This window comes from Palaemon carinicauda, chromosome 13 (assembly GCF_036898095.1).
Source record: "Palaemon carinicauda isolate YSFRI2023 chromosome 13, ASM3689809v2, whole genome shotgun sequence".
Lineage (NCBI taxonomy): Eukaryota > Metazoa > Arthropoda > Malacostraca > Decapoda > Palaemonidae > Palaemon > Palaemon carinicauda.
In genome coordinates, this window is record NC_090737.1 from 17,656,792 (window position 1) to 17,674,591 (window position 17,800).

A 17,800-nucleotide genomic window follows, 5' to 3' on the forward strand; every position below is an offset into this window, starting at 1 on the left:
CGTAGTCCTCTGTTCAGGGTCTTGGATCCCCCTCGTAGTCCTCTGTTCAGGGTCTTGGATCCCCCTCGTAGTCCTCTGTTCAGGGTCTTGGATCCCCCTCGTAGTCCTCTGTTCAGGGTCTTGGATCCCCCTCGTAGTCCTCTGTTCAGGGTATTGGATCCCCCTCGTAGTCCTCTGTTCAGGGTATTGGATCCCCCTCGTAGTCCTCTGTTCAGGGTATTGGATCCCCCTCGTAGTCCTCTGTTCAGGGTATTGGATCCCCCTCGTAGTCCTCTGTTCAGGGTATTGGATCCCCCTCGTAGTCCTCTGTTCAGGGTATTGGATCCCCCTCGTAGTCCTCTGTTCAGGGTATTGGATCCCCCTCGTAGTCCTCTGTTCAAGTTATCGGATCCTCTTGATAGACTGTCCATATCCTCTGACCAGGAATCTAATCTAACCATACTATATGAAAGGATTGTCAAAAGACACACTCCTAGCAAAGGAAGTCACCAAGTTGCTAAGCATAGAAGGCCCCATATGAACCTGTGCATAAAGCCTTAGACAGAGTCATCACCCTGAAGATTGTCTCCCTCCTTATCTTAGCATCAGCCAAGAGAGTGAGTGACTGCATGGTATATCTCACCTTGTGTCACGTTCCAGAGGGTGGAGAGAACTATCTTTGTCTTGTTTCTGAATTTATGGACAAAACCCAAAATCTGGTTGATAATGATATCAGATTCGACTCTCTCATGATCTTGTCTCTCAAAATGGTAACTGATGACCCGGATAACATGTTACAATGTCCGGTAAGAGCTATACGTAAATATCTAAAAAGGACACGGTATCTCGGGCCCAGAATCGCCAATTTGTTTGTGAGCACTGGCCGTTCCAAAAAGGTTTCCAGAAACCCCATCTCTTTTTGATTGAGTGAAATCATCATGAGGGCCCATAAATTCTCAGGGGAAGTGTCTTGAAGGGCTCCCCATAGAGTACATGATGTTTGTGGGTTTGTTGCAACCCTGGTGTTCCATAAAAAACATTCGGTAGCTCAAGTACTAGATAAATTTAGTAAATGGCGCAAATTATGGGTGATAAAATCTAACCTTATTCAATAATTGTAAGTAGTTAAAGGTCAGTGGCTCCTCAACATCCAGATCTTTGCATTGACAATATCACGTTAACTTAATCATATAAAACTCTTAAGATTCTGTGTGATTCTTGATTGCAGATTTACTTATGAGAAACAGACATGGTTGGTTTCATCTTCAGTTGTAAAATAAAATTATATATTTGAGTGAATGTTTTCATCATTCTATCCTGTCATGTTTTGAGTGTTTTCTCCTGTCAGTGCTTTTGAGAAACAGATATGGCCAGTTTCTTCAGTTTAAATTTTTTTTTTATAGTAAGTGAATGCTTCAATCATATTTTTTTTTTTTTTTTATAGTAAGTGAATGCTTCAATCATTCTATTCTGCCATGCTTTGAGTATTTTCTCTGTCTGCTCTTCAGCTATTGACTCTCGTCTTAATTTGTTGGAAAAATACTTTGTTTGTTAATTTCCTTATAATTTGTTTGTGTGATGAGGGTAAGATCATTGTTGTACAACTTTCTTGTTCGTTTTGTAACTGAATAAATCGGGGCGCAACAGATGGATTCCTGGTCAAGCCCAATGTTATGGTGTATCCTTGATTTAAGAAATCAGAATGTCCTTTCAAATAATTTTTTTAATAGTAAATTTCCAGAATTTTATGAATATGTAAATGTAGTTCAAATTTTAGTGAGTGAAATTTGTATTTAAAATTCTTTTTCTTTCAGATGAGCACAGTGAATACTTCCTGAAACTTCGTCGTCTAATAGAAGAGACATATCAGTACTCCGGTCACAAGGTTATGCTCATTCTTCATAGTATGGGTGCACCTATGATAAGATACTTTTTAAAACACCAGCCACAACACTGGAAGAACAAGCATATTGAAACTGTGGTGTCTTTAGCTGGGGCTTGGGGAGGTTCTGTGAAAGCTGTTAAAGTCTTTACTGCAGGTAATATTCTCAACTTCAGAAATTAAGTTATTGGTATTTAATCCGAGATCTCGTCGTTGATAAATATTTCATCAGAAATCACGTCATTGGTAGATACGTTGCAACTTTAAATTCAGTCATTATTGCTACGAACCTCCCCTGATGTTCATATTACTTCTTCAGTAACTTAGTTTGACATTTACCCATAAGATTTTTAAAAATGTATAAAATTTCTCATTTTCTTTTCTTTTGATAAATTATCCCTTAATAAGGAAGAACATTTCAGTTGTATGTGGTAACTGACACGCCAATGTATAGATGTAATCCTTGGTATTCATCGTCAACATTTTAAAACATTATTATAAAATTTCCCTGCATTTCAAGTGGCTTCTCACGTACTAATGTGTTTAATTGACAGTAAAGCTAGTAGAAAAAGTCCTAGCTGTGAGATCTTTAACAGAAAGTACTTTCAAAAATTCAAAATGAGAACCATATAGATATTGTAGCACATTCACAATAATACTGAAAGTGGACAACTCCAAGCTTTGATTTGTGTATACGGTATTCAGCATGGATCTATAGCCCCTAATAGCTGAAATGCAGTTAACTTTTATAAAAAGGAAAATATAAAAACATTTTCTATTAATTCTAGTCACTTGACATTTTTTGACTTGCACAATCAAAATGTAGTAGGCATTTTCCTTTGTTTAGATGAACCAAGTGTGGTTTGATCCTACTTGACATACAAACCCTCTTCCTTAAATTAGGGAGACTGATCCAGGGCAAGTTGGGAACTGTTGTTAAAAACTTGGATGGTCTGCCATTATCCAGGTGGTAAAGGGTGCGGGCGAGAAATCCTGCCCCCTTTCCCAGCCTGAGGGCTTCAGTTAGAACTTGTGATTCATGTGTGTTTTTACTATCAGCTGCGTGGTTCATCCCAGTAGTGTAGTTCCTTATTTCTTTGACCTTGTTTTGTCTTGTTTTGATAGCCAAGTGACCCTACTGTTATATAGGCTACTTGCATAAACACAGTAATTTTCTAACGTTGGTATCCTTGTTAGTACGATACTGTACAGGGTATTGGTTTTTGCAAAGATTTGTGAATTTGTCTCCAATGCTCAAAATGATTTGAGGTGATAAATCTGGCCAGCCTCAGAGTGCCTGTAAATTCCTCTCCTAAAATTAGGAATTATAAATTCATTGTTTTGCCGCAAGGTATAAGAAATCTTGATAAATGATGACAAAAGAATTATGACAAAAAGGGAAGAAATTGTCCACCAGGGCCACACTGTGAATAGATCAAGAAGCTATCTGCCTTAGCTAATGCCTCTTCAACTAGAATAATCATGTCTATAGTAAGGCATAGTTATTTAATGAACACAAAGTACGCTTTAAAGTTATTGGTAGAAGTGATAATCAGAAATATTTAACAATATTTTATTTAGATTTATGCTTTTTTCAGGTGACAACTTGGGGATTTATGTCATCAGTGCAGTTAAAGTGAGAGATGAGCAAAGGTCAGCCCCAAGTCTGGCCTTCCTGTTGCCATCTCCAGAGCTCTGGGGCCCTGACGATCATTTCATCGAAACTGATACAATGAATGTTTCAACTGCCAACTTGAAGGACATGTTTGAGTAAGCTTTATATGTTCAGTCACTGAAAATGAGAGTAAAATAAATTTCTGTGTACCAGGTCATCATTTTTTTTTAATTCAAATTAATTAGAATGAATGTTAATTTCACAGAATTAAAAAAAGAAAAAAACTATAATTATAATAGTATTCAAATAGATTGTTTATCCACATTTGAAATTAATTTCAACATTCCAATCAAGTATTTCTGGTTGCAGTAAAAATATTTTGTGGCATTTTTCAAACTTCAATGTAATGTTAGTCTGTTGGTTCTTGCTGCTTCTAAGTATGAGGTAGAATTAGCATTGGATTATCAAAACTGTTGTGTACCCTCAGTAGCTGGTAGGTTACTGACTTTTTTTTTCCTGTGAATACATATATATATTTTTTCATATTTCAGTGCCTTAGATTTACCAGATGCTTACGAGATGTATCTGGACACTAAAGATCTTATTAATAATGCTCCTGCTCCAGGCGTTGAAGTTCATTGTCTGCACGGTGTTGGTGTGGATACTGTTGAGAAGTAAGTTCCTTGATTTTGAAAGTTTTACTACTTTTTGGCTCGACCTCCTTCATTAATTATTGTTTCGATTTCATGTCTTTGCAATGCGATATGTAATTTCTATCAAGTTAGTACCTATGGGATTTGCATATAATGACAATTTTTTGCAGTCATCCAATTTAGGCTGTGCTTTTGCTTTTTTTTTTTTCTAATGTGAATGTTGAAGCTTCAACCAGCAGTGAAAATCAAATATTAGGAATGAATTGGTAAAGGAAATCTTTTCTTTAGGATTTTATCAATTTATTAGAATAATTGAATGTTTGAATAATTATTTGATGAAATTCCAATTTGTTTATAGTCTACTTCCTATTGTCACTTAATACTTTTGTGTCCAACTTGCATACCATATGTCCCGTTTCCCACTAAAAAACCTTATAGAGTGTTACTAACTGGATATGATAACAAACTGTTCGTGGCCTACAATCTTATAGTTAGATATTCCCCTTAATTTATTATTATCAATGGTATATAATGACTATAGGAAAGAACGCTAAATTCACACATTGTAATCTCCAAATCTTTCTGAAACTATAAGATAATCATGATATACCAGTAGTTATGGTAAAAGAATGAATGTGTTAAAGCTTAGTACAGGGTAAAATAAGATAGTTAATCAACGTAACATTTGTCAAAGAGATAAATCCCAAGTTATTAGGTACAACGCAACATGATACTAAAAACCTTTTATTATTTTTAGACATGTTAAGAAATGAAACGAGATCATTCAATGTGTACTTTGCGTGCGAGCGACACATCCAGTAAACTGACTTTTATTTTGCTCTGATATGACAAATTAATTGATAGTTTTTAGATACAATACCTAAATATCAAAGCTATTACTGCAATGGTTTCAAAATTTGGGAATTGCAAGTTAGGGTTGCCCTTTTTATATAAAATACAAGCTTCCCTTCCTGGTATGATTATAATAATTAATGAATAAAATAAACAAAATTCTGTGGGCAATGTTTACAGTTTACATTCACAGGACTGCCTATGTGAAAAACGTGTGATCCTAGAAATTTTTGGTGTATGTTTTTCTGTAATTTATTTTTCAAAATTGTAATACTGTTCCTTATAAATAAGAATAGATTAGATAATATTAACATATCTTGAGTTAATTTTGCCAAAGTTACTTTGAAATAATGGTCATGTTTTTTTTTTCCTTATTAGTTTTCTTTTGCTATTCACGTCCCACATCAAAAGGAACAGGGCATATGCATTTTGTCATAATATCCTTCAAATACATTTTCATCCATATTTTAATAGGTCATACTTCTTCAACTAATTGATAAATTTTTAATAAGGACTATATAACTTAATCCGTTTATGCAGGGAATGTAAGTCGACCATACCAGTTGAAAATGCCATGCATTATTCTCTGAATTTCAATTAATAGCAAATGTCAAGTTTTTGTGATGAAAATCCTTGTGAAGGTTGTTTTTTTATATATGGTTAAACTACCCCCTTTGATAATAGTTATGTCTTCACTTTCAGATTAGTTTACACAAAAAAGGGAAGTTTTCCTGACAGTCCCAACCTTGTGTATGGTGATGGAGATGGCACTGTCAATGTTCGCAGTGCAGAGTTATGCTTGAAGGTAATGTTTTTGTTATTTGTTGTTAGTCTCTCTCTCTCTCTCTCTCTCTCTCTCTCTCTCTCTCTCTCTCTCTCTCTCTCTCTCTCTCTCTCTCTCTCTCTCTCTCTCTCTCTCTCTCTCTCTCTCTCTCTCTCTCTCTCTCTCTCTCTCTCTCTCTCTCTCTCTCTCTCTCTCTCTCTCTCTCTCTCTCTCTCTCTCTCTCTCTCTCTCTCTCTCTCTCTCTCTCTCTCGTGTCCCAAATTTTGTGAATCCCTTCCATTCTTTACGTCCATTAATGGGGTTATCACTAGTGTGACTCGAAGAATATATTTTAAGCAGTATCCTGAATATTTTTTGCTGTGTGTATCCTCCAGCTGCACTGTTTAGTCCTATACAAATATTTTCTGGTCTTCTAGTTCTATTGACAGACATCTTGTCAATTTTCACCATTTGTAAGAAAAAATAAGTTCGTTGACTTGAAGATGTGACTAAATTGTCCAGTTATGATAATGAAACCTAAGGGATCAGATAGATAGATTGCAGCTCTTCCCTAATTGTGTATGGTGGTTCTCTATAATTTCTATACATCTTTCCATATTTTCTACCATCTCCATTTGTTAGGCTTATAAAAGTATTTCCACATTCATTAATTGTTTTCAAGGAAATGATATGCATGTTAACCATTGTAGTTACTTTAGTGAGGCAACATATTTCTTCAAATACTGATGACTAAAGACTTTGTCTTTTTGTATCATAATTTTTTTTCCTGTATTCATATTTGTGCAAGTATTATCTTGCTATTCATGTCAGATGTAAATAATTAATACAGTTTTGACTGCAGGTGGCAATAAAGGCCCTGATCACATCCTAGTCCAAAGTTCTCGAACCACAAACTAGTCGTAAGCTGTGGTTCTTGTACAGTATATTCTAACCACAACCTAGTCTTAAGCTGTGGTTCCTGTACAGCATATTCTAACCACAACCTAGTCTTGAGCTGTGGTTCCTGTACGGTATATTCTAACCACAACCTAGTCTTGAGCTGTGGTTTCTCTACGGTATATTCTAACCACAACCTAGTCTTGAGCTGTGGTTCCTGTATGGTATATTCTAACCACAAACTAGTCTTGAGCTGTGGTTCCTGTATGGTATATTCTAACCACAAACTAGTCTTGAGCTGTGGTTCCTGTATGGTATATTCTAACCACAACCTAGTCTTGAGCTGTGGTTTCTCTACGGTATATTCTAACCACAAACTAGTCTTGAGCTGTGGTTTCTCTACGGTATATTCTAACCACAACCTAGTCTTGAGCTATGGTTCCTGTATGGTATATTCTAACCACAACCTAGTTTTGAGCTGTGGTTTCTCTACGGTATATTCTAACCACAACCTAGTCTTGAGCTGTGGTTCCTGTACGGTATATTCTAACCACAAACTAGTCTTGAGCTGTGGTTCCTGTATGGTATATTCTAACCACAACCTAGTCTTGAGCTGTGGTTTCTCTACGGTATATTCTAACCACAAACTAGTCTTGAGCTGTGGATTCTCTACGGTATATTCTAACCACAAACTAGTCTTGAGCTGTGGTTTCTCTACGGTATATTCTATCCACAACCTAGTCTTGAGCTGTGGTTCCTGTACGGTATATTCTAACCACAACCTAGTCTTGAGCTGTGGTTCCTGTATGGTATATTCTAACCACAACCTAGTCTTGAGCTGTGGTTTCTCTACGGTATATTCTAACCACAACCTAGTCTTGAGCTGTGGATTCTCTACGGTATATTCTAACCACAAACTAGTCTTGAGCTGTGGTTTCTCTACGGTATATTCTAACCACAACCTAGTCTTGAGCTGTGGTTCCTGTACGGTATATTCTAACCACAACCTAGTCTTGAGCTGTGGTTCCTGTAAGGTATATTCTAACCACAACCTAGTCTTGAGTTGTGGTTTCTCTACGGTATATTCTAACCACAACCTAGTCTTGAGCTGTGGATTCTCTACGGTATATTCTAACCACAAACTAGTCTTGAGCTGTGGTTCCTGTATGGTATATTCTAACCACAAGCTAGTCTTGAGCTGTGGTTTCTCTACGGTATATTCTAACCACAACCTAGTCTTGAGCTGTGGTTCCTGTACAACCTATTTTCAAGTTTAACTTTGCCCCTTTCTTAGCTTTCTATGTAACAACTGTGCAAAGTATATTTTAACCCATGGCTTAGGAACAATTATTCATGCTACAGTAATTGCAAGATGTCATCTTTTCCTATGAGCAATTTGATATCCCAAATTATTCTAAAAGTCCTATCATTTATTTTTTTTTTTTTAAGTATGTGTTGTTGAAAGTATAGTTCAAACTTGACGGAGATGATTTTTAGTTAAGGTGGTAATGAGTAATTTCTTAGTTTAAATGTTATTTGTCCTGTTTTTTATTAAATTTTATGCCTAAAACTTTAATTCTGTATTTGCGTTTCGTTAGTCTTTGCGGTTGTAGCATATTTATGTTCTAACTAGGGTTGCAATGGGGCTTCTGATGATGATGATAATCACAATCTGCACAGAATGCAGGATTTTCTTATTAAATATGTTAATAACTGTTGAAATATGAAAAACTTTGGATACTTTATAGAAAAAGATAAAGTTTAAGGAAACTATTATTTTTTCCTACACTAAATACAAACCCTCATTCTTTACTATAGGAGATATTCTAGCGCGAGCTGGAAAATACAGCAGAAAAACCTTAACAAGGTCGTTAACGACCGGACAGGTAATTACCCACCTGACAGTGGTGGGGGACCGCCGGTCGGTAGCTGCTGTTTACCTTCAATCGAATTCTAGCAATCGCAGTGGTAACACCACTGCTCCTGCTTTATTTGCTGGCAGACTAGCCTTTCTTTTTTTTTTTTTTTTTGAGTTTTGATTAATCCTTTTTCTTTTTCTTTGTAGATGATGTCCTCTATTTTGAGGGATTGTTCATGACGCCTTTATGTCACCGCTGGATGTGGATCCTCTTCCCTATGCCCCGTTACGGAGGTCATGGGTGTTCTGCTACCCTGCGGAGGATGGGTTCCCCTGCCAGGTGTGTAGAAGGGGTCTTCACAGTACTTTCTCCTCCTCCTCCTCCACTTCATTGCCCTCCCCTCTTCAGAGGCTAGGAGGGAGAGATAGAGAAGAGTAAAAGGAGAGATAGCACTCCTTTGCCCAGTCGTTCTCTCCGGAGTCACAGGCGACATAGGAGGAGACATAATCGTTCTTGCTCTTCCTCGCCTTCTGTGTCTTCACGAGATGTCTCGCCGCTAGACTAAGCGCTCTCGTCACAAACTTAAGAGCGCTTCCTTCTTACCGTAACACAGGGCATCAAGAGCGTATGCGCATGTTGGCGCATACGCTCCAACATGAGCATAACTCCATCAGCGCCATGCGCTCACCTGCACACAAACTCCTGCGCGCCACCAATCTTCTGCCCAATGGCGCACTCCTGCGTGCCAGTGCTCTCCTATGCGCTCCCGTGCGCCAACATTCTCCTGCACGTGCGCATACGCGCCCAACACCATCCTACGCGACAGGTAAAACCTGCGCATCAACTTTCTACTGTTAGGTCTTCTGACAATGCAGCCATACTGCCTTCTCCCGCAGCGCCAGTGCTTACCAACTCGCTAGCGCTTTGCAACACGCCAGCGCTTACCAGCGCACCAGCCTTCTCCCGCATCTGCAAGGATATGCGCGCACGGCCACGCGCCCATATGATTCCACTATGGGGAATTTTCTCTGCGCGCCCTCCCTACGGCTGGCACAGACGTGCGAGATAACTCCCGCACGCCCGTTTATGCCTTCACCTAGGTATCCTCACCGAAGAGACAGGCGAAATAGGAAGAGACGTTATCATTCTCGCTCTTTCTCGCCTTCTGTCTCTCCCCGAGAATTCCTGCCTCGAGATTATATACACTCTTGCCACAAACCTGAGAAGAACGATCCCTCTCGTCATCGTTCTGCCTTGCTGTCGTCGTTGTGCGAGGGATCATCTAAGAAACCAGGAGCGGGGCCAAGGGCAAAGCACGTCCTAACCTCAAACCCTCTTCTTCGCATATTAGTTTGAGGGTCTCCGTCCACTCTAGAAAAAGTCAGATAGAGCGCTTTTCCTTTTTTTTCTCTATCTTCAGAGAGATCACTCTCACCTTTGAATTCTCGATCTCTGACCCTTTGAGGTCTCGTGACAAGGCAACCTCGGTTTCCCGTTGCGCTATCCCTTCGTTTTCTCACAGCTAGTTGCTGAAACCTCGGGTTTTCTTGCATTTAGTCTCGCTGACACTTCGGTGTCTCGTGACAAGGGAGTCTTCTGTTTTTCCGTTGCTCTAGCCTTTCGGGTTCTCGCAACACAAACTCTAGGGGCACGCACGTTCACGCTGAACCTTCGAGTTCTCGCAACACAACCTCTAGGGGTACGCACGTTCACGCTGAACCTTCGGGTTCTCGCAACACAGCCTCTAGGGACACGCACGATCACGCTGAACCTTCGGGTTCTCGTGACACAAGTCATCAAGAGTGTTACTCTTAGGTCAGAGAGTCTTCGGACTCGTCACGCGGAGTGTTCGCGTACGCTCATCCAATGCTACGCCCATCCATAACAATCAGGAGTTTTACTCTTAAGGCAGAGTCTTCAGACCTGAGTCATGCAGGTGTTCGCACACAATTAGCGCTGCACGCGCAAATCTCCGATCATACACTCGCGGGGTCAATCCCTCGCTCCCGTGTTTCAGACAGGACAACCTCCCTAATTCCTTTACTCCCGAATAAGTTAAGGATTTTGAGTCTCTCGGAAACCTTGAAAGATGATGCAGGGGTTCGCTCCTTCTTCTCTTCGGTTGAGAGCAGAAGGGAAAAGGGAAACGTGCTAGAGAGGCTAAAAGAAAACGCCCAGATAGCAGCGACGTAGAACGCGATGCTGAGGGTTTCGGCCGCTCTGTTAGTTATCCTGTGCTTCATGTGGGAGCTCATGAGCTGCCCATGTTACGAGGTAACACTCGTTGTCAACCTGCAACTTTATCAACTTATTGGGAAACTTAGATTGCTGACAGGAGGTTCGCCTCCAGGGATTAGAGATCCTTCCCTTATGAGGGAGTGATAACCTTCCTCGGAATTGGACTGCGTGAATGATCCATCCCCCTTCCAAGGGAAAGCTTCCCCACTTCAGACAGTCAGCAACCTTACCTCCTTCGTAAGGAGTTGCGAACAGCTCAATGAGTTTTACCTCTGCTATCTTGTCCCTGAAGACTGTGCTTTCTCCCATGGAGCTGGGGAAAAGTAAGTCTACGGCTTATGCCTCCTTCGGGGGGAACTTCTCCCTGGGAGTATGCTCCCTCCTTCAGAAGATCTTCTCTCTCGTTCGAGAGAGAGAGATTGTTACGCCTTCACTTTTTTCCCATAGAGCTGGGGGGAAAGCTTGTCTTAGACAATGTTCTCCTTCGGGAGAACTTCTCTCTCGTTTGCGAGAGAGAGATTATTACGCCTTCGCTTTTTTCCCATAGAACTGGGGGAAAGCTTGTCTTAGGCAATGTTTTCCTTCGGGAGAACTTCTCTCTCGTTCGCGAGAGAGAGATTATTACGCCTTCGCTTTTTTCCCATAGAACTGGGGGAAAGCTTGTCTTAGGCAATGTTTTCCTTCGGGAGAACTTCTCTCTCGTTCGCGAGAGAGAGATTATTACGCCTTCGCTTTTTTCCCATAGAACTGGGGGAAAGCTTGTCTTAGGCAATGTTTTCCTTCGGGAGAACTTCTCTCTCGTTCGCGAGAGAGAGATTATTACGCCTTCGCTTTTTTCCCATAGAACTGGGGGAAAGCTTGTCTTAGGCAATGTTTTCCTTCGGGAGAACTTCTCTCTCGTTCGCGAGAGAGAGATTATTACGCCTTCGCTTTTTTCCCATAGAACTGGGGGAAAGCTTGTCTTAGGCAATGTTTTCCTTCGGGAGAACTTCTCTCTCGTTCGCGAGAGAGAGATTATTACGCCTTCGCTTTTTTCCCATAGAACTGGGGGAAAGCTTGTCTTAGGCAATGTTTTCCTTCGGGAGAAATTCTCTCTCGTTTGCGAGAGAGATTATTACGCCTATGCTTTTTTCCCCATGAATAGGGAGAAAGCTTGTCTTAGGCCAAGTCCCCCTTCGGGAGGACTCCTTTCTCATTCACGAGAGGGAGGTTTTTACGCCTACGTTTTTTCCCTAGAACTAGGAGAAAACTTGTCTTGAGCGACGTCCTCCTTCGGGAGAACTTCTCTCTCGTCCGCGAGAGAGAGATTATTACGCCTATGCTTTTTTCCCATAGTTCTGGGAGAAAGTTTGCCTTAGGCGATGTCCTCCTTCGGGAGGACTTCTCCCTCATTCACGAGAGAGAAATTATTAAACCTACGCTTTTCCCCATAGAGAGGGGAGAAATCTTGCCTTTGGCAATCCTTTCTTCGGGAAGACTTTTCCCTCGTTGAGAGAGAAAAGTTAATATGCCTACGCTTTTCCCCATAGGGCAGGGAGAAAGCTTGTTTTAGGCTATCTCCTTAGGGAGAACCTTCCTACCAATCACGAGAAGAAACTTGTAGGAGTTTACTGAACTACGCTCCTCCCTCTTACGCTTTTTGGTTCTCCTCCAGGGGCGGAGTGAGAGCCTTGTATTAAGCAGCATTCTCCTTCGAGAGAACAAATCTACCCTGCGGAGGAGTTATTTTCATCCCTGACGTTCTCTCCCTCGTGCTGGTCGGAGACTTCTTTTTTATCCTACTGGTTCCCCTCACGTTGACCCCTCGGGGTCTCATGACGATCACCCTTTCGCCGGGCGTGATCGGGAGCCTTTAAACTTTCGTCATGTTTATCCTACGGGTTCTCATGACCTTAGGAGTCCTTATGGCCTCTGTCGCGTTGGACTTTCGAGTTCACACAACTTGGAACCTTCGAGTTTCAGTTTTACGGAGTAGTCGGGCTCTCGTAACAGTTAGCACAGAGTGTCCGTACACGCGTGCAATTAGCGCTATGCACGCGATCATCGTCATTAAGAGTTTACTCTTATGACAGAGCCTTCCGACTCTCGTCAGTGGTCTTCGCCGTTACCTCCAGACACTTCGACTTCTACCATTCTACCTCGACTTCTACCATTCTACCCCTTTCGATAAGAAATGTACGAAGGGTAATATATAAGGTTTGTCTGCTACTCGCGTCTCTACTTTTTCCTGTAATAACACAAGGAATTATCGCAGCCTGAGGATTCCTCGTGAGTGCTGCCGTCGAGGGACTTAGAATCCTCCTATTTAAGGACTCTAAGAACTGTGTGTTATATCGCATGCCTCGGCGATTTGCATCTGTCTTCTCGACCCTTTGACTCTCCAGCCTTAGACAGGCTATGTATTGACAGTCACCCCAGTGCCTACAACCTTACCATCCTTGTAAGCTAAGGTTGGCAGGAGTCTATCTGCTGAGTCTTCAGCAGCCACTGCCTGGCCTCCCCTGGTCCTAGCTGGGATGGAGAGGAGGCTTGGTCATTGACCATATATGGTCAGTCTATAGGACATTGTCCTAACGGCTAGCGCAATGTCACTGTCCCTCGCCTCTGCCTTTCTTGAGCGATCTTTAAACCTGGTCTGTTCTCCGAGCTCAGAGACGTTAACCTTCTCCTCTTATCTTAAATCCCCTCACGGCGAGGCTCACACCAGACTATCCTCGAAGAGACGCTCAACTCTTCCAGGCTCTTCTCAGTCACAGAAGCCTCGGTAAGGGAAGCGACTTGAGTGTCCCTTCTTGCTTGACATGTGGTCTGATACAGTCGGCTACCTTGCGAGCCACGAGGACTTGTCAAACCAAAACTCTAGGCAGACCCTACAAGAAGTCCTAACTGCTGGGGCTGAGACAATGGACTTCTTAATCGCTACTAGAGCGACAATATGAAGCAATTGGATCCTCAAAAGAAAGGATCAGTAGTTCCTAGACTTCCTTTTGTACCTCGGTGAGGAAAGCTTCTCTCAGTCTCAGCGATTTAGGGCTATCGCGCAGCCTTGAGCCTCATCTGTAGACGGGGAAAGGGTTGACCTCTTCGCCTCAGTAGACATCACCTTGGTTGTTTCAGTGTTGGAGTGATCTTGCCCCCCCACTTGAGATTAGACCTTCTCCTTGAGACGTGTCATACGTTCGCTGAAGGGTTTGCCCTATGTGCCCTTAAGGGCCTCAGATTACTCTCTGAACCTTAAGACCGTCTTTCTCGTACCTCTGTTTTCCGCTAAAAGGGTCAGTGAGCTACATGGTCTGTCTTACGTCACCCATTCTAAGAGAGGGGGGGGGGGGGGGGCCAAGTGTCTCGCAACTTTGTACTGGGCTTGGTGGCTAGATTCATAATCCTTCATCTACCGAGGGGAGATTTCGAGAATTTCCACTCTCAATAGGTAACACAGGATGCGTTACTATGCCCAGTTAGGGCGTCAAAGAAATATCTGAGGCGCACCAGACTTTTCAGACCTCGTCTCCGTCATCTCTTCCTTGTACCAACAGGGTAAAGAAGAGAATCTCTCGCAACACCATCTCTTTCTGACTTAAGAAGTTATTGCGAGGTCTTTTCACGGAGACCCAGAGGCAGCACAACCCGGAGCATATCAAGTTAGGGGAGTGGCAGCCTCTCTGGCATTTAAGAGATTTTTCTCAGTCTCCCAAGTCTTGAGTGTTGGGGTCTTGAAACGCCAATCTACATTAACTGCTCACTATTTGAGCGACGTGACACATAGGTCTCTAGACATCCTTTTTATAGGGCCTATTGTGACAGGTCAACAGATGCTTTTACTACCTTACGCCCTTTCAGGGGACAGTAACCATTGGTAGAGGATTCTGGGTTACACTAGGTTTTAAGAAGGACATCCATATATCTTCTTCGTCTCCTTCTCCCCCACATCTGGGGATCCTATCCTGTATCCAGTTTCAGCTGGACTCGCCAATGGAAATAAGGTATGATACTCATCTGATTCCTCTCACAGAGTATAAGTTATACTCGTGGTCACGAAGTTTCCCCTTGGCAAGGTCGGGGGAATCCTAAGTTTGAAGGGGTCCGAGTCGAATGTTCCTGACCCACTTCATCCTGAAACATTTGTTTCCATAAAGTTGCAAACCTTCAGTCATACTGAGATTCTGGGGATCTACAAAGAAAGAAGATAACGGAAGATTGTTGCTTCCAATGAGTAGTCTGAGGACTATCTTCCCTAAAGATAGGGAACTCCTTGGCCACCCTGGCCTCAAGACTAAGTCTCCTATAGTAAAGAATGAGGGTTTGTATTTAGTGTAGGAACAAATGACAAACTTATAAGAGTTTGTATTTTTCCTAACATACAAACCCGAATCCGAATTCTTTACACAAATCTTCCCCCCATCACCGCCTCCTAGGATAGTCCTAACTACAATCCAATTGAAGGTAAACAGCAGCTACCGACTGGCGGTCCCCCACCACTGTCAGGTGGGTAATTACTTGTCCGGTCGTTAACGACCTTGTTAAGGTTTTTCTGCCCTATTTTCCAGCTCGCGCTAGAATATCTCCTATCGTAAAGAATTCGGGTTTGTATGTTAGGAAAAATACAAACTGTTATAAGTTTGTCATATTTTCTATGGAAAATATTAATTCCACATACCACAGTGTCGATAATAAATAGTTTATGCTATTCTGTTGCTCCCTCTTCTTATCTTGGCAAATTTTTTTTTCTGTCCTTATAATTGATTGTATAATTTACTTATGTATTTTATGATTCTATACAACAGTCATATTTTATGAAAACTTAAGTAAAGAAGTTTTTCCATTAATCTTCATCATCATAAGTTTTTGAAGTCTTAGTAACTTAAATGCATTGATGAAATATAGTGCTGTATGTACATATAGATTCTAGAGATTTCTACGTTATTACCATTAATTGAAGAAATTAGAGAATTGATAGATCTAGGTTTTCAATTTGTCAAAGTTTATATATTCTAAGAATTCATGTTGTGAGAAAACACTTATTATTGTTGTGCAGAAATTTTAAGAATGTTTAAATATACCGTTATGTATATATTTCTAGGATATTCTCTCATTAGAGATGTAAGGGTCTTTGGACTACTAAGCTTTTGATTTATAGATATTAAAATTTTACAAAATTTTATAATTTTTTTTTGCAGTGGAAAGATGGCCAGAAGCAGAACGTTTACCACAAGGCCCTGAAGGGTATCGACCACATGCAGATACTTAGTGCCAAGGAGAGCATCAACTACATCGTTGAACTTGTGTCGAATATAACTGATAAAAATATTGCCAAGGCTGAAAGAAAAATTAAACGTTTAACCAGGCTAGAAAAAAAGAAAGAATGGGCTAAAATCCTCAAAAGTAATTCACATCCAAGCAGTAATGTACTGCCCGAGTACAAAGATTTCAGCTTTAATAGTATCTATGATTTGGTAAAATTACAAAAGAAAAAAGAAGAAGACAGAAGAAAAAATGATGTAAGTACATTTTATGATGAATGGAACAGGTCTTAGTGCAAACTGCTTAGATAGGTGTATAGTATGTTGTAGTGCATCATATGAACTATGTAGGAAAGTGTCCTCTTCCATGGAAGAATTTCCTTCCCTAATTTTTTATTGTATGTAAGGCTACAGTGGGAGAGATATTGAGCTCAATTCTTATTAAATGGCTCCCCCACAACGTATCTATTTCCAACTGATTTTTTTAGATGAGATAAATAGTATCGGTACTGTCCTGTTAAAATGTCAATACTGTACTGTTAAAATGAAAGTGTTTGTTTGTTACAACCCATTAGTCATAAGATGCCTTATCTGATGTGAGACTGCTTCTTGGTAAAAGGAACATCTACAGTGCACGAGTTGACTCTCTTGACACCCACATTTATGCAATGTTTTGTGATTGTTTAGCCTTTTAGTGTATCTTTTTCCGGTTTTTTTAGTCGTCGCTCTCTTCTCATGTTAGTCTTTCTCACTTAATATTCTCATATATTTGTATAGATACAGTATATATATGTGTTTTTTCAGTACCATCTGTCGCTCTTTTAAGGATGTGTGCAAGTACTCTGTAAATTTCTACTTGTGGCTCCTGTCTTTAATCTGGAAATCTTTTCCATTATTTTCAATTAGGATTACTAGTTTATTTTTGTCTTAAAGATAGCAGCAGGTTTCACGGGCTCTGATTTTCTCCATTTATGTGGTGTTTCATACTTTCGTCACTTTGTCCTTTGGTCATCATTTTTCCTTCTCATTTGTAAAAGGGTGAACATACTGTGATGGGAGGTGAGCCTTTCTTTGTGTTGTTACCCGAGGCTAACGTTTGTGAGTGAATTGTATGCAGGTTGAGAATCCTTTATCCGAGATTCGGAAATTCAAAAGTTTTGAAATGATGGTAAACAAAATTTTATGGCTGGGAAGGTTGCCACCAAGTTAAGCTGTTCCTCACTTTACCTATCCTTTGCCTGCTTGGTATCACTTTGCTGTTAGCAGTTGCTATGCTAATGCCTTCATTCCATGTTTGGAAATATATTCAAAATGTCGACAAAGCCTGGAGATACACTTCTAGCTAAGGATGAAAATGAGAGCATTAATGTTCATTTTAAATAGGAAGTTGAATTGTTGAATAATTTTGAAATGCCTGTCTTGTGGAGTTTGGTGTCAAAACAATCACCATTTATGACCTAAAGAACCAGAAAGACAACTATTGAACTTATATGCCTTAAGCAATGAGGAAAAGTTAGTGTGAAGTAGAAAAAACATTACATAGGACAAAAATGATAGAGACATATCAAGTTTTTGTTTATACTTAATTTATGAGATATCAGATCAACCTTAGACAATTTGGCAATGGATAATCAGACACCTCCTTTAATTTGGGAATAATTTTGGGAACCGATTGAGACCAGGTAATTACAATCTTTTTACACCTCATCGTTGAGGCTTGAAGAATGCTGAATTCATAGGGCTGGCTGCTTTACTTCTATTAGATTAACCTTAGATAAGACTCAAATACCCATAACCATTCAAATTTTAATTAATTTCAAAA

At 40.5% G+C, this 17,800-nt stretch overlaps 1 protein-coding gene across 1 annotated transcript in view; it reads left to right on the plus strand.

Annotated features, from left to right (window-relative positions):
* LOC137652194 (lysosomal phospholipase A and acyltransferase-like) overlaps positions 1-17,800 on the plus strand; it is a 49,519-nt gene that overhangs the window by 24,720 nt on the left and 6,999 nt on the right. Inside the window, exons 4-8 of the mRNA XM_068385410.1 lie at positions 1,794-2,018; positions 3,460-3,631; positions 4,028-4,150; positions 5,684-5,786; positions 15,916-16,236. Coding sequence (XP_068241511.1) covers positions 1,794-2,018; positions 3,460-3,631; positions 4,028-4,150; positions 5,684-5,786; positions 15,916-16,236 — 944 coding nt within the window. The remainder of the gene's footprint in view (positions 1-1,793; positions 2,019-3,459; positions 3,632-4,027; positions 4,151-5,683; positions 5,787-15,915; positions 16,237-17,800) is intronic.